General features: G+C 42.9%; 4 protein-coding genes across 5 annotated transcripts in view; all 4 read left to right on the plus strand.

Annotated features, from left to right (window-relative positions):
• LOC109956450 (troponin T, fast skeletal muscle isoforms-like) overlaps nucleotides 1-19,591 on the plus strand; it is a 209,479-nt gene that overhangs the window by 51,124 nt on the left and 138,764 nt on the right. The gene's annotated exons all lie outside the window — the stretch shown is intronic.
• Nucleotides 546-5,003, plus strand: LOC109956445 (E3 ubiquitin/ISG15 ligase TRIM25-like). Its single transcript, XM_020593569.1, has 2 exons — nucleotides 546-585; nucleotides 3,180-5,003. Exon 2 carries the CDS (start codon nucleotides 3,189-3,191, stop codon nucleotides 4,659-4,661), a length of 1,473 nt encoding a protein of 490 aa, XP_020449225.1. The 5' UTR covers nucleotides 546-585; nucleotides 3,180-3,188; the 3' UTR covers nucleotides 4,662-5,003.
• On the plus strand, nucleotides 6,261-10,638 carry LOC109956448 (E3 ubiquitin/ISG15 ligase TRIM25-like). The gene is made up of 2 exons (XM_020593576.1): nucleotides 6,261-6,445; nucleotides 8,957-10,638. The coding sequence occupies exon 2, from the start codon at nucleotides 8,966-8,968 to the stop codon at nucleotides 10,202-10,204; it is 1,239 nt and encodes a 412-aa protein (XP_020449232.1). The 5' UTR covers nucleotides 6,261-6,445; nucleotides 8,957-8,965; the 3' UTR covers nucleotides 10,205-10,638.
• The window catches only part of dld (deltaD), a 14,136-nt gene continuing 7,917 nt past the window's right edge, over nucleotides 13,373-19,591 (plus strand). The window contains exons 1-9 of the mRNA XM_020593568.1: nucleotides 13,373-13,506; nucleotides 15,048-15,123; nucleotides 15,984-16,063; nucleotides 16,925-16,993; nucleotides 17,372-17,441; nucleotides 18,139-18,239; nucleotides 18,325-18,468; nucleotides 18,659-18,760; nucleotides 18,964-19,154. Coding sequence (XP_020449224.1) covers nucleotides 13,468-13,506; nucleotides 15,048-15,123; nucleotides 15,984-16,063; nucleotides 16,925-16,993; nucleotides 17,372-17,441; nucleotides 18,139-18,239; nucleotides 18,325-18,468; nucleotides 18,659-18,760; nucleotides 18,964-19,154 — 872 coding nt within the window. The 5' untranslated portion in view covers nucleotides 13,373-13,467. The remainder of the gene's footprint in view (nucleotides 13,507-15,047; nucleotides 15,124-15,983; nucleotides 16,064-16,924; nucleotides 16,994-17,371; nucleotides 17,442-18,138; nucleotides 18,240-18,324; nucleotides 18,469-18,658; nucleotides 18,761-18,963; nucleotides 19,155-19,591) is intronic.

The following is a 19,591-nucleotide window of genomic DNA, read 5'->3' on the forward strand; positions in this document are numbered from 1 at the left end:
CTGAAGGACAAAGGACATTCTTTTGAGGACAGTGAAGTCCAGATCCTCTCCAGAGAACATCGCTGGTTTGAGAGAGGAATTAAGGAAGCTATTCTTGTCCAACTAGAACACCCCTCACTAAATACGGGTGGTGGACTAAGACACAACTTGTCATCCATCTACAATCCTGTTTTGAGATCTCTGCCCAAACATCCACCAGGACAATAGGCGTCGGTCCACAGGGGAGGATTCAAAGACAGGTAACGACTGTCACCGATACTGGGCTGCAACGACTCAGTTGGTAGGGGACATTGTTGGCCTTCAAAGGACTGAAACACCACAGAGGGGAATAAATATCTCTGACTCAACGCCAGTCGGGCAGAACTGATGAAGCCTCTTGGATGAGAGGTGAAACGTCTTCGACCTAGAAATCTAGTTGATTTTTTCTAAGTTTTTTCACCTCACTGACAGAGCAACACTGAAATGTGAAGAGAGCTTCAACGTCACATTTCCTAGAATGAAACTGAAAGTGTACAGGGGGCGGGTGTCTGTTTCTCTGTAATCAGGCTTTTGTCAACAGCACAGCAGATTCTCTGCCAGACACTGGTGAGTACAGCTGTTTTAACAACTAAGACCAAACTTCCACTGTTTCTATTTGTTGATCTGTCACATCAAACCCTTAGGACCAGATTTACTAGGTATAAGCTTCTCTTTCTCTATGAAGCCTCTTCCGGCTCTTTTGAACCAGGAACTCACAATAAGACGAGATAGACAGCTTTAGATTTTATAAAAAATAACCGTGCTGGTTTATTCAGAGGACCACAGGTAAAATTTACATTACACGTCCAGATCTCTCTCTCACCCTCTACCTGCGCGCAGGCAGCAGAAAGATCAAGATTTCTGGACCAAGAAACCTATATAATCTTAATCATTTTGGGCTAGCCCATGCTACGCAGGGCATCATACCGTGACGTCACCTGATAAGCCAGCTTGCAGCTGACTATAACGTTAGCCAAAACATGAGGAAAAGTCAAGGTGTGTGGCTGTTGTTTTCGTGGTGTGTATCTAAAACAATTGGACATAACCTTACACATTAAGACAAATATTAAGACTAGCATTACAGTTGACACTAACAGCTCTTTGCCTGTAACCTTGACCTGCCTGCAGTCTGCACTGCAAGCACATTACTGAACAGTTAACAGCCTGAGCTAGTCAATCTGTCTCCACTAACATTTCTAGACAACAAGTCTCTGAATATCTATCTAACTAGGAAATAACCTAACATAGGTCTATGCTGATTTTTGCACATTCAGACTCAAACACACTGGTGTGTTTAGCAAACAGAACTACCGGTGAAACGTCTGAGTCTGTCATTTCAGTGAGTGTTTCATACATGTACTTCTCTCATGGGGGTGACTCACATTTGTACAGGGAAGCAGGTGACTTGAAAGTGAACAGTGATAGTCCAGGCAAACATTCAGAAGGACAAGACAGGCTGCAAAAGGAACAGGGGACATCTATAAACGAGCAGAGGAAGACAAACAGGTAAAAGGCTGGTAGGCAAGCTAGAGGCCTCAGTGAAACTAAAACACGAACATTCTGGTGAGGTGCAGGTGGAAATGGGTGTATACTAACAATATGCTGCCTGGCAGCTTTATTTGCCAACTGTACTCTACCAGTAACAACACACAGCACAAAGAGTCGACGGCAACGTTACTGTGTCCAAAGTGTCAACAACATTAATGGGTGGATGATGAATACATCAGTGGGTGGGCAGGAAAGAATCGGTTAGCTGGAAATGGTAAACATTAGATCCCAAGAGGCGTAGGCAGAGGTAATGGTAAGGTTGGGGTCAGGGCAGCCAGAGTACCATCTGTTGGGCCACAGAGTAGGACTGCAAAGGGTGAGATTAAAATGATTACTTATTATTATTGTGTAACTTACAAAGCTAGGTATTTACTAAATGTGCTCAAGAATTCAGATAAATAAAAAAAGTCAGAATGCAGACTTTCAGTGGCCAGTTAGGTTTGGATATCACCACATTTGTCAGGAAGTGACAAACCTGTTATACTGCTGTTATCTAGCAGGCCAACGTTTGCTCAAAGTGACATACAATGAACTGGTTGAAAAGCTGGTGTGGGAGACAACCCTGCACCAGTAAAAGCTCCAGAGAGTGTGGTGAAGAAATATGACCCTGAATGCAGTACATAAACTGAATGCATTATTTTGTTGTTGTTGATTTTTGTTTGAATTTTTTTAATAATCAAAAATGGGCCTTAAGTTTCAAAAGCTTGAGAAGCCCTGGTATAGGGGGTATTTAACCTATTGTGTTTACAACTTGTACTACCCCTGTTGTACCCGGTACTTTTTACCATACTGACTCTGAGAGACGAGACAGTCCAAGTAACTACAAAACAGTGCTGATTTATTCCATGAATGTTGCCAGCTCTGCAGCTGGCCGTAGCAGTAGTTAAAGCATGAAGCAAATCAACGTGTGTGTGTCTGTTGATTAAGTGTTGTGTAGCTAAAAACATTCTCACACGACGTCGTGTCTTAAACATAAGAACATATTATGGCTAAGGCTACAGTTATACATGTCATAATAATAATATTAAACACCCTGTCTGCTGACAGTCATCAACTTTTCTCTCTGGTTATCCTTGACCAGATGTACCCTGTAGAAACTCATAAGCATGACTAAGCATTTAACAGTCTAACTAGACATCCTATCTCCACTAAACATTTCTAATACATAAAGTATCTATCTAATTTCTATCTGACTAAAAATACCTAACACCCCCAAGTGGCCAAATAACAAATATAGGTTTAAATAAAATGTACACAATGTAAAAATACTAGTACAAATTACTAATACTAATCGCATTGTGGGGCACAGGACTTAAGCACACTAGTTTGTTAATTCACTAGCATCTGAAAATAGAAAGGAATTTAGGCTTGGAAAGAAACACACAGGCAGGTAAGGGGCAGCCGGGGTCCTAAGAGGTCTTGAGGAAAGCGTAATTGTTGACAGCTAGCAAAATCCTAAACTGTCTGTCCTGACTGCAGCTTCCTGTAACATTTTGCCAATTAAACTAAAGGAGGACTCTCCTCCTATTCCACTGGTCAGAGTGTGATTTTATGTAACAAATAATCAAAACAACATGTAATTACAGTTTTGTTTTTCCCCGTCTTGTCCCCAGTGTGTAGACATGTCTGCCGCTAGCTGTCTGCTGACTGAAGACCAGTTTCTGTGCTCTATCTGTCTGGATGTGTTCACTGATCCGGTGGCCATACCATGTGGACACAACTTCTGCAAAAGTTGCATCACTCAGTACTGGGATGTTAATCTCACATGTCACTGTCCCAACTGTAACAGTGTTTATAACACAAGACCTGAGCTGCAGGTCAACACCTTCATCTCTGAGATGGCTGCTCAGTTTAGACAGTCAGCTCAGCAGAAAGCCAGCAGAGGCTGCTCAGAGCAAAGAGCTGCTGAAACAGGAGAAGTTCCCTGTGACATCTGCACTGGGACCAAAGTAAAGGCCCTGAAGTCCTGCCTGGTGTGTCTGGCCTCCTACTGTGAGACTCACCTGGAGCCTCATCTGGCAATGTCAGGCCTGAAGAGACATCAGCTGATCGAGCCTGTGGACAACCTGGAAGACAGGATGTGTAAGAAGCACGACAAGCTGCTGGAGTTGTTCTGTCAGACCGAACAGGAGGCTGAGATTCAGCAGATGGTCCAGGGGAGACGGCTGAAGATTCAGGAGATCAAACGCTCAGTGGAGCTCAGTAACAAAGATGCAGACAGAGAGATAGCAGAAGGTGTTCAGGTCTTCACTGCTCTGAAGGAATCTGTTGAGAGAGGCCTGGCTGAGCTCAGGGAGACGATCAGAGAGAAGCAGAGAACCACAGAGAAACAGGCTGAAGGCTTCATCAGAGAGCTGGAGCAGGAAATCTCTGAGCTGGAAAAGAGAAGCTTGCAGGTGGAACAGCTCTCATGGTCTGAAGACCACCTCCACCTCATCCAGAGTCTCTCATCACTGAATACTGCTCCACCCACCAAGGACTGGACAGGAGTCAGGGTCCATCCTCCGTCGTATGAGGGGACTGTAGTGAGAGCTGTGGCTCGGTTGGACGAGATGCTCAGTGAAGAGATGAAGACTCTGTTTGAGGCCGAACTGAAGAGGGTGCAGCAGTATGCAGTGGATATGGTGTTTGGTCCCTATGGACAACAGGCAAATAAAAGACATGACTGTAGATGTGTCTTATCCAACAGTGATGTCTCTTATGGAAGAGTTTACTTCGAGGTTAAGGTTGAAATGTGGCCTACATGGACTGTAGGTGTGACCAAACACTTCAACACGACCAGAGAAATCACACTGAGCCCTACAGATGGTTACTGGACTGTATGTGCGAAGCAGATAGGAGGGTATTTTGCAGCTTCTGACCCATCCGTCCGTCTCTCTGTGAAATCGTCGCCGAGGAAGGTGGGGGTGTTTGTGGATTATGAGGAGGGTCTGGTCTCCTTTTATGATGCTGCTACTGCAGTTCTTATCTACTCTTTTACTGGCTGCCACTTCACTGAGTCCCTCTACCCATTCCTCAGTCTCTGTCCTAATGATGGTGTTAAAGGCTCCTGGTGGAGTTTTATTTTCAGACAACACAAGTTATGCTTACTGTGAGTGTCACTCATCAAAATGCTTGTGTGTGTTCTTGAGCTCTAACAAATGTGTTGAATGGTTTTGCATCCTCAGAACAGTTTATAGTCCTGTTTACTACCAGTCTCTTCTGTGTTTGTTGACGTGTTGCTGTGTTCCCTGGCACACGACCGACTATAGGTCAAATGAATTGTGTGAAACCATTTGGCAGTAATGTGAATCTCATTGTCTATGTGAAGTTGTGTCTTTGTGCATGTCCACAAGACAAACACATGGGGATCCACTCAAAGTCTGGTGTCGATGACAGAAACCAAACAAGGAACTTTTAAATTCATAAAAATATTACAAACAAAACAGTTTTTTCTCATCTGATGTAACATTGTATATTTCCTTCTTTTGAATGTTTCTCTTTAGATTATACTCTATTATGTCCCTTTTTGCAAATAACCTCCAGTAATTTAGTTTTTTCATGGAGTCAGATCTTTTATATTAAGTACATTCACATCCTTAAAAACACGGTGAAGAGAAGACATTTTGCAGAAGTCACATTTCAGGAGGTGAATTCAAACCTTTGCTAACTGATTATGAAAGTGTTTGATATTGGCACCAATGATCAACAAATATTTAAAGAATCCAGCAGATTTTTCTTGCTCTTTTGGTAACTGGAATAAATTAAAACCAAATGGAAAACATGTTTAGTGGTCAGAGGTTATTCAGTTCGGTTGCCTGTCTCATGTTAGATTTTGGTATTATATCCCAGTACCTACAGTATGTGTGCTGTGTTCTGTAGCCTCCTCAACCCAACAAGGAACCTAATGACCTTTGTTCTGAGTGAGTGAGAACGGGCCCATGTTACAAATGTAAATGTAAGACTGTTAAAAACAATATTCATCTGTGTACATACTGTATATGCATGTTATATTGGGTTATAGTGGTGTCATGGTAAAAAAAAGTTTGGGAACCACTGGTCTGTTGATCAGACGACGCACCATGGTCTCACTGACCTCTTTCGTTGTGTTGTAATTGCTCTTCTGGCTGCTGTATGCTTCCACTGCAGAAAATAAATGTAAAACCTCATATTGTACCAATGAGGTACAAAACCAAAGAGACCATGAAACCTCATAGGCTGTCAGGATTGGCGGGTGAAACTGCCAAATAATGTTAGTGTTGAACTCAATTATATAGCCAGACGAACAGAGGTAGAGAATAGGTTTCTTTCTTTACTACTAACAACAGTACAAGTCCAGAATCAGAATCAGGTCGATAATACAGTCCGAGGTCAGCGCCGGTAAACATCAACAGCCAGGAGGTCCACAAGAGAGAGATCAGGGAGGAGATAGAGGTCGGTACACAGCAGGCAATCAGATTCTGGGGGAATAAGGCAAAACACGGTGGTCAACAGAACAAGATAATCAGGCAGAGAAAGAAAGCTAGAAAGTCAGAGCTGGGGTCTAGAACAATCTGGCAACTTCCTGGTGTGGGGAAGTTGTTTAGGTGCTAGTGTGGCAGGTGTTGCCAATCTGGGTGATGAGATGCAGGTGAAACAATATCAGCTGATAATGTAAAGAGTCCAGAACTGTGGTGAACCAAACCGGAAGTACTTCCAAAATAAAAGCCTGGGACCGGAGCCGGAGGGACAGAGTCCTGACATAGGCGGAGCAGTAGAGTTTCAGTCTGTTTTCCTGAAATGAAAGTTTGTCAGAGTGACGTCGGAGCTGGAGGTGAAAAAAAGTCTGTCTCAGAAGAAAAGCTAAACTGAAGCCAGTGGGTTTTTCTGAGCAGCACAGCAGAGACTCTGTCAAACACTGGTGAGTACAGCTGATAATGTTTATTCAACATCTGGCACTAACAGAAAACCTCTGACAGGAAGTTCCAGCGTTTCTGTCTACTGATGAAATCTGTCAAAGCAAACTCTCAGGACGTGAGTTACTACAGCTGCTGTGTCAGTTTGTGTTTTAAGGTGCAGATGTAACATGTTCACCCCCATTTAGCCTATCAAACAGACACAGCAATGGCAGTGTCCATGTCATTTTAGTCGGGTGTGTCTCTCCTCCTTGCAGACGCACTCATGGGGAGTTATGTACAGACGGTTCAGGCAAAAACAAGCAGAAACTCAAGGCAGGCGAGTAGGTTTAAAAAGGTAATGTCGAGGATAAGAGTAACATTAGGGGAAGCGCACACACATATTCATAGGGAAATACACTTCATGAATGAATGACACTTTCGTCTTTTTCCCGTTTAGGGGTCGCCACAGCAAATCTTAACACTGACGACTCGCATGTTGACATTTGGCACGTTTTCTTACACTTGCCCTTCCTGACCCAACCTGGATTCAGAACCCGGGACGTCGCGGCGAGAGCGCTGCGCCTTAACCACCAGCCTACCAGGTGTTGCAGTCGGTTCTTTTAACCACGCTAACTCTGAGAGACGAAGCAGGCCAAGTAGCTTCAAAACAGTGCTGATTTATTCATTGAACACAGGTAAAAATTAACATTACACGGTCAGGTATCTTGCACCTCCAACATGCACGCAGGCAGCTGAAAAATAAAGAGACCCCGAACCCAACAGGCCTAATACATTATATCACCTCAGACTAATCCCATGCTAACAGGAGACGCCAAACCGTGACGTCTCCCGGCGCCAGCGCTGCAGCTGGCCCGAGCTGTAGCCAAAACATGATGAAAATCAATGTGTGAATGTCTGTTGATTGTGGTGTTAGGTATTTTTAGTCAGATAGAAATTGGATAGATACTTTATGTATTAGAAATGTTTAGTGGAGATAGGATGTCTAGTTAGACTGTTAAATGCTTAGGCTGAGCAGTTTGGAGGTGCAAGATACCTGAGCGTGTAATGTTAATTTTACCTGTGATCCTTTGAATAAATCAGCACTGTTTTGAAGTTACTTGGACTGTCTCGTCTCTCAGAGTTAGCAATGGTAACAAGAACCAAAGACCCACAGTGGTGTGTAGCTAAAACATTCTAACACGACCTCTAGTGACATGTCCTAACATTAAACATAAAAAATATTATGACTATGGCTACAGTTATACACGTCATAATAATAATTAAACATCCTGTCTGCTGACAGTCATCCACTTTTCTATCTAGTTATCCTTGACCATAAGCAACCTGCAGTAACTCATGAAAATGAGTAAGCATTTAACAGCCTAAGCTAGACATCCTGTCTACTCTAAAACATTTCTAATAAAACAAGTATCTGACCAATGTCTATCTGACTAAAAATACCTAACACAGGGAAGGCCTGAAATACACTTCATGTCCCCCAGAATTTACTCCCAGCTCTTGCAAATTTATGTATCTGGCTAGAAATGGAGGGAAAACATGGCGGCATCTGGTGGCTGGGGCGAGAATGGTAGGAGGCAGGAAGCGAGTAGTGCTGTGTAAAACAGTATGCACACTGTTTACTCCTCAAAATTAAGTATAGATCAATGATGGATGGAACAGTGGCTCTTGGTTTTTAAAAACCATAGTCACATGAAATAATCATGTTTTTTTTTTTTTTTTTGTTTTGTTTTTCAATTTGATGACTATTCTAATATTTGAAATCGTTGCTTGTCTCTAGTTAAGACTAGGACTAAAAATAGTGCAGATGTAATTTCGCATCGTCTATCCATTCATTTTCTGCTGCTTATATGGTGTGGGTTTATGGTGGCAGTAGGTTCAGTAAGACAGCCCAGACATCTCTCTACCCGGCAATGTGTCCAGCTCTTCTGGCAGGATTCTGAGGCGTTCCCAGGCCAGATGAGACATATAATCTCTCCAGTGTGTTCTGGGTCTCCTACCATTTGGATGTGCCCAAAAGACCCCCAAAGGGAGGTGCCCTGGAGGCATCCTGATAAGATGCCTGAACCACCTCTGCTGGCTCCTTTCAAAGTGAGGGAGCAGCAGTTCCACTCTGAGTTCTGTCCAGATGACCGAGCTCCACACCTTATCTTTAAGGGTAAATCCGGCCACCCTACGAAGGAAACTCATTTTGGCCTCTTGTATTCTTGATCTTATTCTTTCTGTCACTACCCACAGCTTATGACCAAAGGTGAGGGTTGGAGCTTTGATTGAGTGGTCTACTTGGGGTCTTGTTCACAAGTGAGGGTAAAATTGAGTGTGAGATTTCGCATCCTATTCATAATAAATTCAAAAGCGTTTGTTTGTGTTTTGCCATTTTCTTTATAAATGTGGCCCTTGGTGCAATAGACAGGTTCAGGACTCCTCCTATTCCACTGGTCAGAGTGTGATTTTATGTAACAAATAATCAAAACAACATGTAATTACAGTTTTGTTTTTCCCCGTCTTGTCCCCAGTGTGTAGACATGTCTGCTGCTAGCTGTCTGCTGACTGAAGACCAGTTTCTGTGCTCTATCTGTCTGGATGTGTTCACTGATCCGGTGGCCATACCATGTGGACACAACTTCTGCAAAAGTTGCATCACTCAGTACTGGGATGTTAATCTCACATGTCACTGTCCCAACTGTAACAGTGTTTATAACACAAGACCTGAGCTGCAGGTCAACACCTTCATCTCTGAGATGGCTGCTCAGTTTAGACAGTCAGCTCAGCAGAAAGCCAGCAGAGGCTGCTCAGAGCAAAGAGCTGCTGAAACAGGAGAAGTTCCCTGTGACATCTGCACTGGGACCAAAGTAAAGGCCCTGAAGTCCTGCCTGGTGTGTCTGGCCTCCTACTGTGAGACTCACCTGGAGCCTCATCTGGCAATGTCAGGCCTGAAGAGACATCAGCTGATCGAGCCTGTGGACAACCTGGAAGACAGGATGTGTAAGAAGCACGACAAGCTGCTGGAGTTGTTCTGTCAGACCGACCAAATGTGTGTCTGCATGCTCTGCACCATTTTAGACCACAAGACTCATGATGTTGTTCCTCTGAAAGAAGAGTATGAAAGAAAGAAGGTGGAGCTGGAGAAGACTGAGGCTGCGATTCAGCAGATGATCCAGGGGAGACGGCTGAAGATTCAGGAGATCAAACACTCAGTGGAGCTCAGTAACAAAGATGCAGACAGAGAGATAGCAGAAGGTGTTCAGGTCTTCACTGCTCTGAAGGAATCTGTTGAGAGAGGCCTGGCTGAGCTCAGGGAGACGATCAGAGAGAAGCAGAGAACCACAGAGAAACAGGCTGAAGGCTTCATCAGAGAGCTGGAGCAGGAAATCTCTGAGCTGGAAAAGAAATGCTCGGAGGTGGAGCAGCTCTCACGCTCTGAAGACCACCACCACCTCATCCAGAGTCTCTCATTGCTGAACATTGCTCAACCCACCAAGGACTGGACAAGAGTCAGTGTTGGTCCACTGTCATATAAGGGGACTGTAGTGAGAGCTGTGGCTCGGCTGAAGGAGAAGCTCAATGAAGAGATGAACAAGTTGCTCCCTCAACCCAAGGTGAACAGGGTCCAGGAGTATGCAGTACCTGATTATGGGAAAGCCCAGGGTGACCTGAACCTGGACAATGAAGTTCGCATTGTTAGAGATTTTATCAAGAGGGAAAAAGCCTATAGTTCACAAAGGGTTGATAAGAGTACCCAAGTTTTCAAAAAGAAATCCTGATTAACAACATATACAAAAGCTCTTGTCAGTGGGCTCTGACCTGCAGGCTGCTGTGTCAGCACACACCAACAGCAGGTTCACATCTCTAATTAAAATGCCTGCAACCTTTTCTTGTTTTGTTTGACCTTATGCACCTTAAATTGAAGTTTTAAATTGAAGTTTTAATTTCAATTAAAGTTGAAGAAATACATTTAACACAGCAGCACATTGAATTGTATTCACTGTTTATTATAAGGTAAACATTCTGCAGAGATGGAAAGTAGAATATAAGAGAATACAATGATATTAAATCCCAGTGGGGCTTGGGTGGCCATATCTGCCACTGGCCTCTTTTGTTTTGGTGTCTTGTTGTAGTTATTATATGTGTGTGTGTGATTTTCTCTGCTGTACATTTCATTGTAGAAACAACAAGAATAAACCAGAGTTCAAACTTATCTTGTATCAAAGCCTTGTCAAAGCTCCACCACTCTGATAATCAGTCCATCAGTTACTCTATTTGTATTTCTGCAGAATGATTAGCCACCAATTAATGCAATGCATGTATATTTATTCTTTTACAGCATAAACCTTTTTTCCACCTCAGTTCAACATGTTATCTCCTTCCCTTCTATTGTAATAAGTGAGAAATCCTTCAGACAGGAAACAGCAGAACAGTGTAGATGTGCAGTGGTTGTTGCAGCTGAGAGCAGTGTATACATCTATTTACATAATCACACATTGACAGGGAGTAGCATAACTTGAGTACAAAATTCATCCATCCATCCATTATCTATACCACTTATCCTGAATAGGGTCACGGGGGGGCTGGAGCCAATCCCAGCTGACACTGGATGAGAGGCGGTGTCCACCCTGAACAGGTCATCAATCTGTCCCAAGGCTGACATGTAGACAAACAACCACACTCACTCCTACGGGCAGTTTAGAGTCACCAGTCAACCTAAGCTGTATGTTTTTGGACTGTGGGAGGAAGCTGGTGAACCTGCAGAGAACCTACACTGGCACTCCAACAAGACAGTGATCAGCAAATCAAGAAATGTATAATTGATCCTGGAAAAATCGGGAAACTGTTTGGCATCCTAGGATTAAATGACACAACAAAGGGAAGTGAGCCTGATAGTGGACAGCTGGTGTTCAGCAGCTTCATAATGTCCTTCATACATGTCTGAAGAACTGAGCTTCTGCTCATACTGTAAGTGTGACTTTGCTTCCGGTGCACCCAGTCTGACACTGAGCTGTGTAAAAGGTTTGCACCGCGCTCCCTGTCACTGCCTGTGAGCAGCAGCAGCTGTAGTTGTGAGGACACAAACATTCAGAGGGTTCATGTCTTCCTGAGGGAAAGCCCTCATCAAAAGATGCACAGTGGTGTTACAACAGGATCCACACACAAAGAAATGAACAAATGATCAAACACTCACATGCTCTTGGATAAACACTGTGGCCCTGGAGCATATATTTGGATTGAAGCCTGCCTACAGTCGACCTCATGGTGGCGCTAGAGGAAAATTCAGTGGCTCACCAACTCAGCAGGAGTCAGCCTCAGGAGCCCACGAATGTGTCACAGCAGCTGAGCTCCAACAGCAGAAGGAGGGACCTGGAGTCCCGGCCAGGATCCTCCAGCATATTCCTCATCTTCCACCGGCCTCTTGGCCTTGGCTGTGTGGCAGTCTGCCAGACTGCAGCTAATGATTGTTTTCATTCTTAACTTTCAGTTTAACAGAGTCATCATGTGGTGTGTTAAATCAGCAGGACATCCTCTGTGGACCCCACTGTTCTGCAGCAGCCCCTTCAGTGGCTGCTTCAAAAGGTTTACCTGCTGCTGGTGCTACGGCAAAAGTCGAAGCCACCAAAACCTTCAGGGTTCTTTTAGTTGACAAAAACAAGCCCCCAAGGTAAAGCATTACATTTAGAGTGAAGACCTGCGGTAAGGTTAGTGCTGATTATGGTTAGGCTAAACGAATGAGAGGCGGTGTCATGTTGTCCCAACTGAAATTACCACAACTGTGTGCTGCAGAGTTCAGGGAGTGTTTCTCTCTGTACGACCACCGGCAGAAGGGGAAGATCCAAGCCCAGGAGCTGCTCACTGTGATGCCTTGGGTCAAACCCTGCCCTCTCCAAGGTGCAAGGACACTGAGCCACAACACAGGTACAATACACCTGTCTGCCTGTCTGTCTCTGGACCTGTGCTCCAGCAACAGCAGGGCAGAAGGTTATTAGATCTCACTCAGCTCTGTATTTACTGACTTGATCAATTGTTCTTTCTACTGAGAAGCAGGTGAAATGCTACCACAGTACCTCACTGCCTTGCACTGACGTGAAGTCCATGTGCACAGTGCAGGTTTGTGTCAGTGTGTCAGGAATTTGCTGTCATTGCTGTCAGAACCAAAGTCTCACAATGTGACAGGGTAACCAAGCAGAAACTTAGGTTCAATAGCAGTTTACCATCGATCCTGTGTTTGTACATTTCTGGACTGAAGAACATCCACCCTCAGCAGAGTTTGGTTCAACACCCTAATTATGTGAAATCTGCCACACACACACAAAAATCCAACAACCGGTGTCTACGATCACATAAACTCAAACCTTGTATGATAAAACACTTAAGTACCGCTTTTATACAAAATAACATTGTTACCAACAAGCACATACTGACTCAGCTGTGAAATGGGACGCACGGCGCTCTGCTGAGAGCGCAGGGAGCAGAGGCTGGAATAGGTCTCTTCTTAATGTACACATAGTGGAGCTGAAGTCTGCTGCAAGCAGTTGTATTATTGGGGAAAACCTGGACAATAATGCAATATACATATTACTGTGGGGCTGAGACTGGGAGCAGGAGCAAAACATACACAGACTCTCACAGTAGTAGTGTGTTTTAAAGGCTGCTTTATAGGTTGATCACAACTGATTTAATTTAGGTTTTTCATGTTATTGTACTTTGTATGAAGTAAACTGAAAAATAAAAGTTGCCTAATTATTTTTAATAATAATTAATTATTCTAATTATTTTCAAAATCATCCTTACTTTGCTTCTTGTAGCCTACCTAAAATTTGCGCAGTAGCGTCACAACAAACAATCATCACAGCATGTTAGTGGAGTGGAACGGAAATAATGCTGATTACAAATATCAATTTATTCGCAATAGTTTCATTGTATACGTCATATAGATGCGACGGACAGCCGTGGTACTGCGCATGCGCAATGACAGGAGTCCTTGGCTGGTCGGCCTGTTGTAGCTTACTGATCTTGTGAGGGGGACACAGACAAAATGCAGAGTTGGACACAGTTATACCGTTGTCTGGCTACGGTAAGGACGGATTTCATTAAGCCACCAACCAGCATGTGTTGAGCGTGCGTGCGTGTTTTAAACTAGCCTCATTAGCTGTTGGTCCTGTGGAATACTGGTTTCTTCAGAACCGTGGCCAGGGCCTGGTTAGCTGCGGTCCGAAACTCAACTGGAAAACGTGCAATTCAGAGCTATTGTAGTTATTTTGCGTCAAAATAGGTCGCCTAATATGTGTTTAATATGTTGTCCAGTTTGATACGTTTCTCCTTGTTGATTCGTCATGTGTAAAATGTAATTACATTTTCTGGAAAGGAAATGTCAGCTAGTTCGCACTGCAAACGAGTTGTAAACATTTTGAGACGTGATATTTCTAAGTTGAAGAATGTTACTAGGACTGGACGCAATAGGTGTAACTTGCTAACTGGCTTTTAAGTTGGCAGTTTTATCCCTACAAGTGCTGTTGGCGTGCTAAGCTAGTTAGCATTTACTCTGTAATCGGTGTTAGGAGCTCAGCAACTTAACGGTTTGTAGCCGTAAAGTTGACGTTATCCCTCTGTTTTGTGAAACTAACGTTATATTCGTTATCGTCGCCTTTAGATATACGGGCTCGCACCCAAACTTTTTTTTTTACTATCTAGCCAGTGCCTGCTTAGTGTAGTTGCTGGTTCGATACCAGCAGTGACAGATGAATGTGTACGGCCAAAACGGACTAAATTCACTCCCTGCAGGAAATAGACATAGAAAAGAGATACAAAGGATAATTGCAACAACTTGACCACCAATTAGTCGGTAATAAGAAATTAACTAACCCAAAGAATAGGAATAACTTGAGTATTTGTGGCACCCTGCTTATTAATCGCGGGAGTGAAAATGTTCTGTTTGGGTTTGTGACCCAGTAAACACTGAGAGATAGAGAGTAGAGAGTAGAATGGTTTTCATTAAATATCTGCAAATGTCTCGCAGTCAGTTTGGAAAGTGAAGGGGTCAGCAGTTCAGTGCAAGGTGCTGTGACCCCGTCAAAGAAGTGTGTTCATTATACACCAACCTAAAGTGAACAGTGAAAATGTCAATTGCATTGGCCAGTTTGAACTTCCTTAATTTAGACTTTCCCATACATAGTTTAATGACAGTGATGCTGACAGCCGCATGGTGAACACCGCATCTCCCTAAAGTCTGTTTTCATTGTGATAAAGTTCAATGTGTATCTGAGCCACTGAACAAGTCAAGGAAGTGAACAAAACACATAACAAGCAGTCTAACCTGAAACCTGGGCGGTCACTCAAAGTCCAGTAAATGAAGATCACACACACACACTGTTAGATTATTAGATGTGGAACTGCTTTGATTTTTCATTTGGATGCTTTCATTCTCTGAAATCTTTTGAGTTGCTCTCAGATTAATAAACCATCGGCAGGAAAGCAATCTGGTAAATAAGAGAAATGGTTGTAATGTTTGCTTTTTGTCTCTGGAGTGAATTCAAGATCAGTGTAGTCTTTGAGTATGTGAAAACAGGTCTGTGTGTTTGACTGCGTGGTTAAAGATTTTCTGGCTTTTCCTCACAGCGGAGCCACCACCTCCCCTGCAAACTTCACGGAGCCGCAGCTCTGTCGATCAGAACCTACTCGGACAAAGCAGCAAGTAAGAAAATTGCTAATCTTATCATCTCCCTTCATTAATGCTGTGTCCTCATGAATTTCAGCCATGTTTGATATTTGTTTAGCAGCACTGGAGCTACTTGTTAGAAGAGATTTGTTCTGCAGCAGCATGTGTGACAGTATCTGACTGGAAAAGTCTTGAAAAGCATAGAAAATTGTTTCCTTAAAAGGCTTTAAAATATCTAATGTTTGATAAAAATGTCTAAATATTGAATTCTTGGGCTCTTGTTAAGGTGATATTAAGGCAACCACTATTTTCTATCATTTAATATACTCACATAAGAGTAGTTACTGTAATTTCCAGACTGAGCGCACCTGAATATAAGCCGCACCCACTAAATTTAAAATGAAAAAAACAGTTTGTACATAGCCGCAGGTGTCCACATTGTAACATGAGATATTTCGACAGCCAGATCGATCACCGCTAACTTGAAAGCTGCATCATATGCATTTCGTCGTGTGTTTTCCATGATGAGGGTGTGTGCATGAAGTGAAAAAAGTAGCAGCTTATAGTCTGGAAATTAAAGTAGCTAATCTGAAAAAAGTCTAAATTGTAAATTCAGTGTGAGCAGCATCGCAGAACAAAATTGTTATAACATCGGTCAATGAAAACGTGTCACACCTTGAATACTCGCTTCACCATCCTACACCAAGCTACTTGCTGTCACTATTGCTGACTTCCTGTGGTTACTTCACAGTAAAAGCCAAGCCAAAGCACTGATCTCACCAGCCTAGGTCTCTTGCGTCAGTCTGGGTCTTTCAAGTTAAAACGGGCTGTGTTTTACATGATGTCTCTGTGCCCTGAGCTGCTGCTGATAAAGCTGCTGTGCTGCCTCTGTGTAGTTGATGCAGACGTCACGGTGGTGGGCTCGGGTCCAGGCGGCTACGTCGCTGCCATCAAAGCCGCACAGCTTGGTTTTAAGGTGAGCTGCCTTCAGGGCCTCTAAACATTCAGGAAAATTGCAGGTGGCCAGAATTTGCCAGAGGTGGCACTGTATGTGTTTTTTGGGAAATTTCCTCATTTTTAACTGGAAAAAAACAAATATTTGTTTGTTTAGGGGTAGATCATATGGATAAAATTTTCTGTTACTGTATGTGTAATTTTATATTGCACTACTGATGGAAAACATGATATTTCCTGGAAAGTAAAATGAAAGTGCTAGACACAAAACAACACACGGGGGAGCCTGTTTATGGGAGAATTAAATGGTTGACCAATCAGGGCACGACTTCTCCTTAATGTAGAAGTCCAGTAAATGATTGATAAAGTCGTAGTTATTGATTTTACAGCTTGACTGCATTCAGCCAGCGATATGAAAGGAATAGATAGGTGTTAGATCTCTGGAGTGAAGAAACCGTTTTATTGTCTCATGATAAATGTCGAATATTGTCATGTTCATGTTGCAAAAGGCAATGTTCATTTTTATTTAATTTTATTAAAGATGATCAATTTAGTCAGTGTGCAATGTTTCTGTTGCTCAGTTTGTAGTTTTGTAAATGACTTCACCCATGGAAAGCAAAAAGTCACATTTATAACAGCTTCCCTTGGTTTCTTCTTTTCCGTTTTGTAAATTTATTTGAATGTTTCAACGTAAATGTGCTCATCTTAGTATCTTTAACATATTTTTGTACCTTTTTCTGCAAAAACATTTGTCTGAAATGTGTTTGACACAAATGGACTGATCCTAGTTCAGGAGAAAAGTGCTTCATAGTGATTAATGCAGGTTTTCTTTGCAGGGCAAAACCTGTTAATGCAGATGTGTCCAACACTTTTCCTTTGACAGACAGTGTGTGTTGAGAAGAACCCCACACTGGGGGGGACCTGTCTGAATGTCGGCTGCATCCCCTCCAAGGTAATGAACTGGATTCCTTCCCAGTCAAATTGCTTTGTCTCTGTGTATAGTGATGTGAGATCTGTTGAGTCTGCAGAACAGTCAAGGTGTCCCATAACCTGCCTGTTCAGATCCGTCCCACCGTATTCAGTTAAAATGGTAAAGATTCTGTTTAACCCACAAATTAAGTTTCTTATAAAGCAGATTTAGACAAATCTGACTTTAGCTGTGATGTAAATGTGATGATTACTTGTACATATTGTTAGAATTAAATTTGTTTTCCACCCAGGCTAAACAACAAACACAAACCAAGTTAAAGGACACATAAAATGACATCCAGGACAAATGACAGATCTGTATAAAAATCCATGTAATCTAACTGAAGTTTTGCATCTGCAGGCTCTACTAAACAACTCGTACCTCTACCACCTGGCTCACGGCAAAGACTTGGAAAGCAGAGGCATCGAAAGTAAGAGATGGACACTTGTCCCTAATGTGGCTCAGACTGACAATTGTAATCAGAATCAGCTTTATTGGCCATGACTGACAATTGTAATCAGAATCGGCTTTATTGGCCAGGTGTGACAGACACAAGAGGAATTTGACTCTAGTACATCGGCTCTCAATGTGCAAACAGTAGACCAGCATAAGGGTGTAATATAACAAGATAGCAGTATTAACATCAACAAACAGTGCGAACAATGCAGAAAAAGCAGTATAAACAGACAGTAAACAATGCAGACAACAAGGAATATTCATTGAAATGAGAAAAATAGGGATAAAACAGAGTACTTAAGAACTAGAGACCTGTTTCGAGTCTGTATAATCTGTACGAGGTATATTTACAGGTATTGCACTGAGGTTTATTGTCCAATTATCTGGCAGGAGCAAAGACGACTCTGTAGCTCAGCCCAGTGTCCTCATCTCAACATCTGTCTGTAACGAGGCAGAACATAGTGAGCATGTCCTCAGTTTCCCAGAGCTCTGGAATGACTTGTTTTGTCAGACCAACAAGCCGCAGACATGATCAGGTTTTTTTAATGATTTACAACAGAGAGAAGCAGTAACTCTTCATAGTTGTGAGGCTGAAAACATCATTATAGCAGATATTTTTTATTTTGATTGATTTAATTGATTGCGGGTCTCTATTCAACTCTGTTCCTCAGTTTCAGGCCTCTCATTGAACCTGGAAAAGATGATGGCTCAGAAGAGCGGGGCGGTCAAAGCGCTGACCGGAGGAATCGTGCATCTTTTCAAACAGAACAAAGTCAGACTCTGTCTCCCTTCAGTTTTAATGGTTGTTAACTTGCATCTTACTCACAACCTGCTCATGGTGACATCACTGCCCTCAGGTGACCCATGTCAGCGGTTTTGGGAGGGTGACTGGGAAGAACCAGGTGACGGCCACAGCGGAAGACGGCAGCGTGCAGGTCATCAACACCAAGAACATCCTCATTGCCACCGGCTCCGAGGTCATGCCCTTCCCTGGAATCCAGGTACGGCTGTGCTTCGCTGCTTAAAGCCTGGAAATCCAGGCTAAACATATAGAACAACTCTGGAATTTCAGCTTGCAGTAATATTTTATCAAACAAGAGAAAGATGAAGGTGTTAATGGGAGACTCACTGCTGTTCTTGTACTTCACCAAAACACGAGATCAATTCCTGTTTTTTTGTTTTCCTTCCTAGATTGATGAGGACACCATTGTGTCGTCAACAGGAGCTCTGTCCCTTAAGAAAGTGCCAGAGGAGCTGATTGTGATCGGAGCTGGAGTCATTGGCGTGGAGCTGGTCAGCATCACTTCATTTTGAGTCACCAACAGACATAGTGATGGGTTAAATATTAACTGGAGTCACTCGGTTCACTGATTCGGAATTTCAGTGAATTGGCCCAAATGATCTTAGAACATGTCCTGGCTTTTCACAGTTTTTATTTTATTGTGGAGAGCTTGAATCTGTCCTTAGTCACAAGTGTTTGTCCTCCCACCCTGCAGGGGTCAGTGTGGCAGCGTCTGGGTGCTACGGTCACAGCGGTGGAGTTCCTGGGCCATGTGGGCGGCATGGGCATCGACATGGAGATCTCCAAGAACTTCCAGCGCATCCTGCAGAAGCAGGGCCTCAAGTTCAAGCTCAGCACCAAAGTCATGGGAGCCACCAAGAGGCCCGATGGCAAGATCGATGTGGCGTGAGTGAAACACTCCTGATATAGATAGATAGATAGAGAAATACTTTATTAATCCCAATCTGGGAAATTGCATTGTTTCAGCAGCAGTTCACACTCAATATCAAGCACACATACCAATAAATAGAATAGATAACCCACTAAAATATAAAACAAATAAAAATACATTAAAAGTTAAAAACAAACCCAACACAATCAAGTACATATACATAATCACATGATGAATCAAACATATGCAAATCTATACAAAGGTGATTCAGTATACAATTACTGTCAATCCAGGAATCGTCTAATGCTCCAAGATGATGTGTTGTACAAATTAATGGAGTAAGGCAGGAAAGATTTCCTATAATGTGCTTTACAGCAACGAAGCTGTCTAAATCTTTTAGAGAAGGAGCTCTGCTGTCTATCAAGCACAAATCGGAGAGGATGGTCAGGGT

Source organism: Monopterus albus, unplaced genomic scaffold (genome assembly GCF_001952655.1).
Source record: "Monopterus albus unplaced genomic scaffold, M_albus_1.0 scaffold19.1, whole genome shotgun sequence".
In the NCBI taxonomy this organism is placed as follows: Eukaryota; Metazoa; Chordata; class Actinopteri; order Synbranchiformes; family Synbranchidae; genus Monopterus; species Monopterus albus.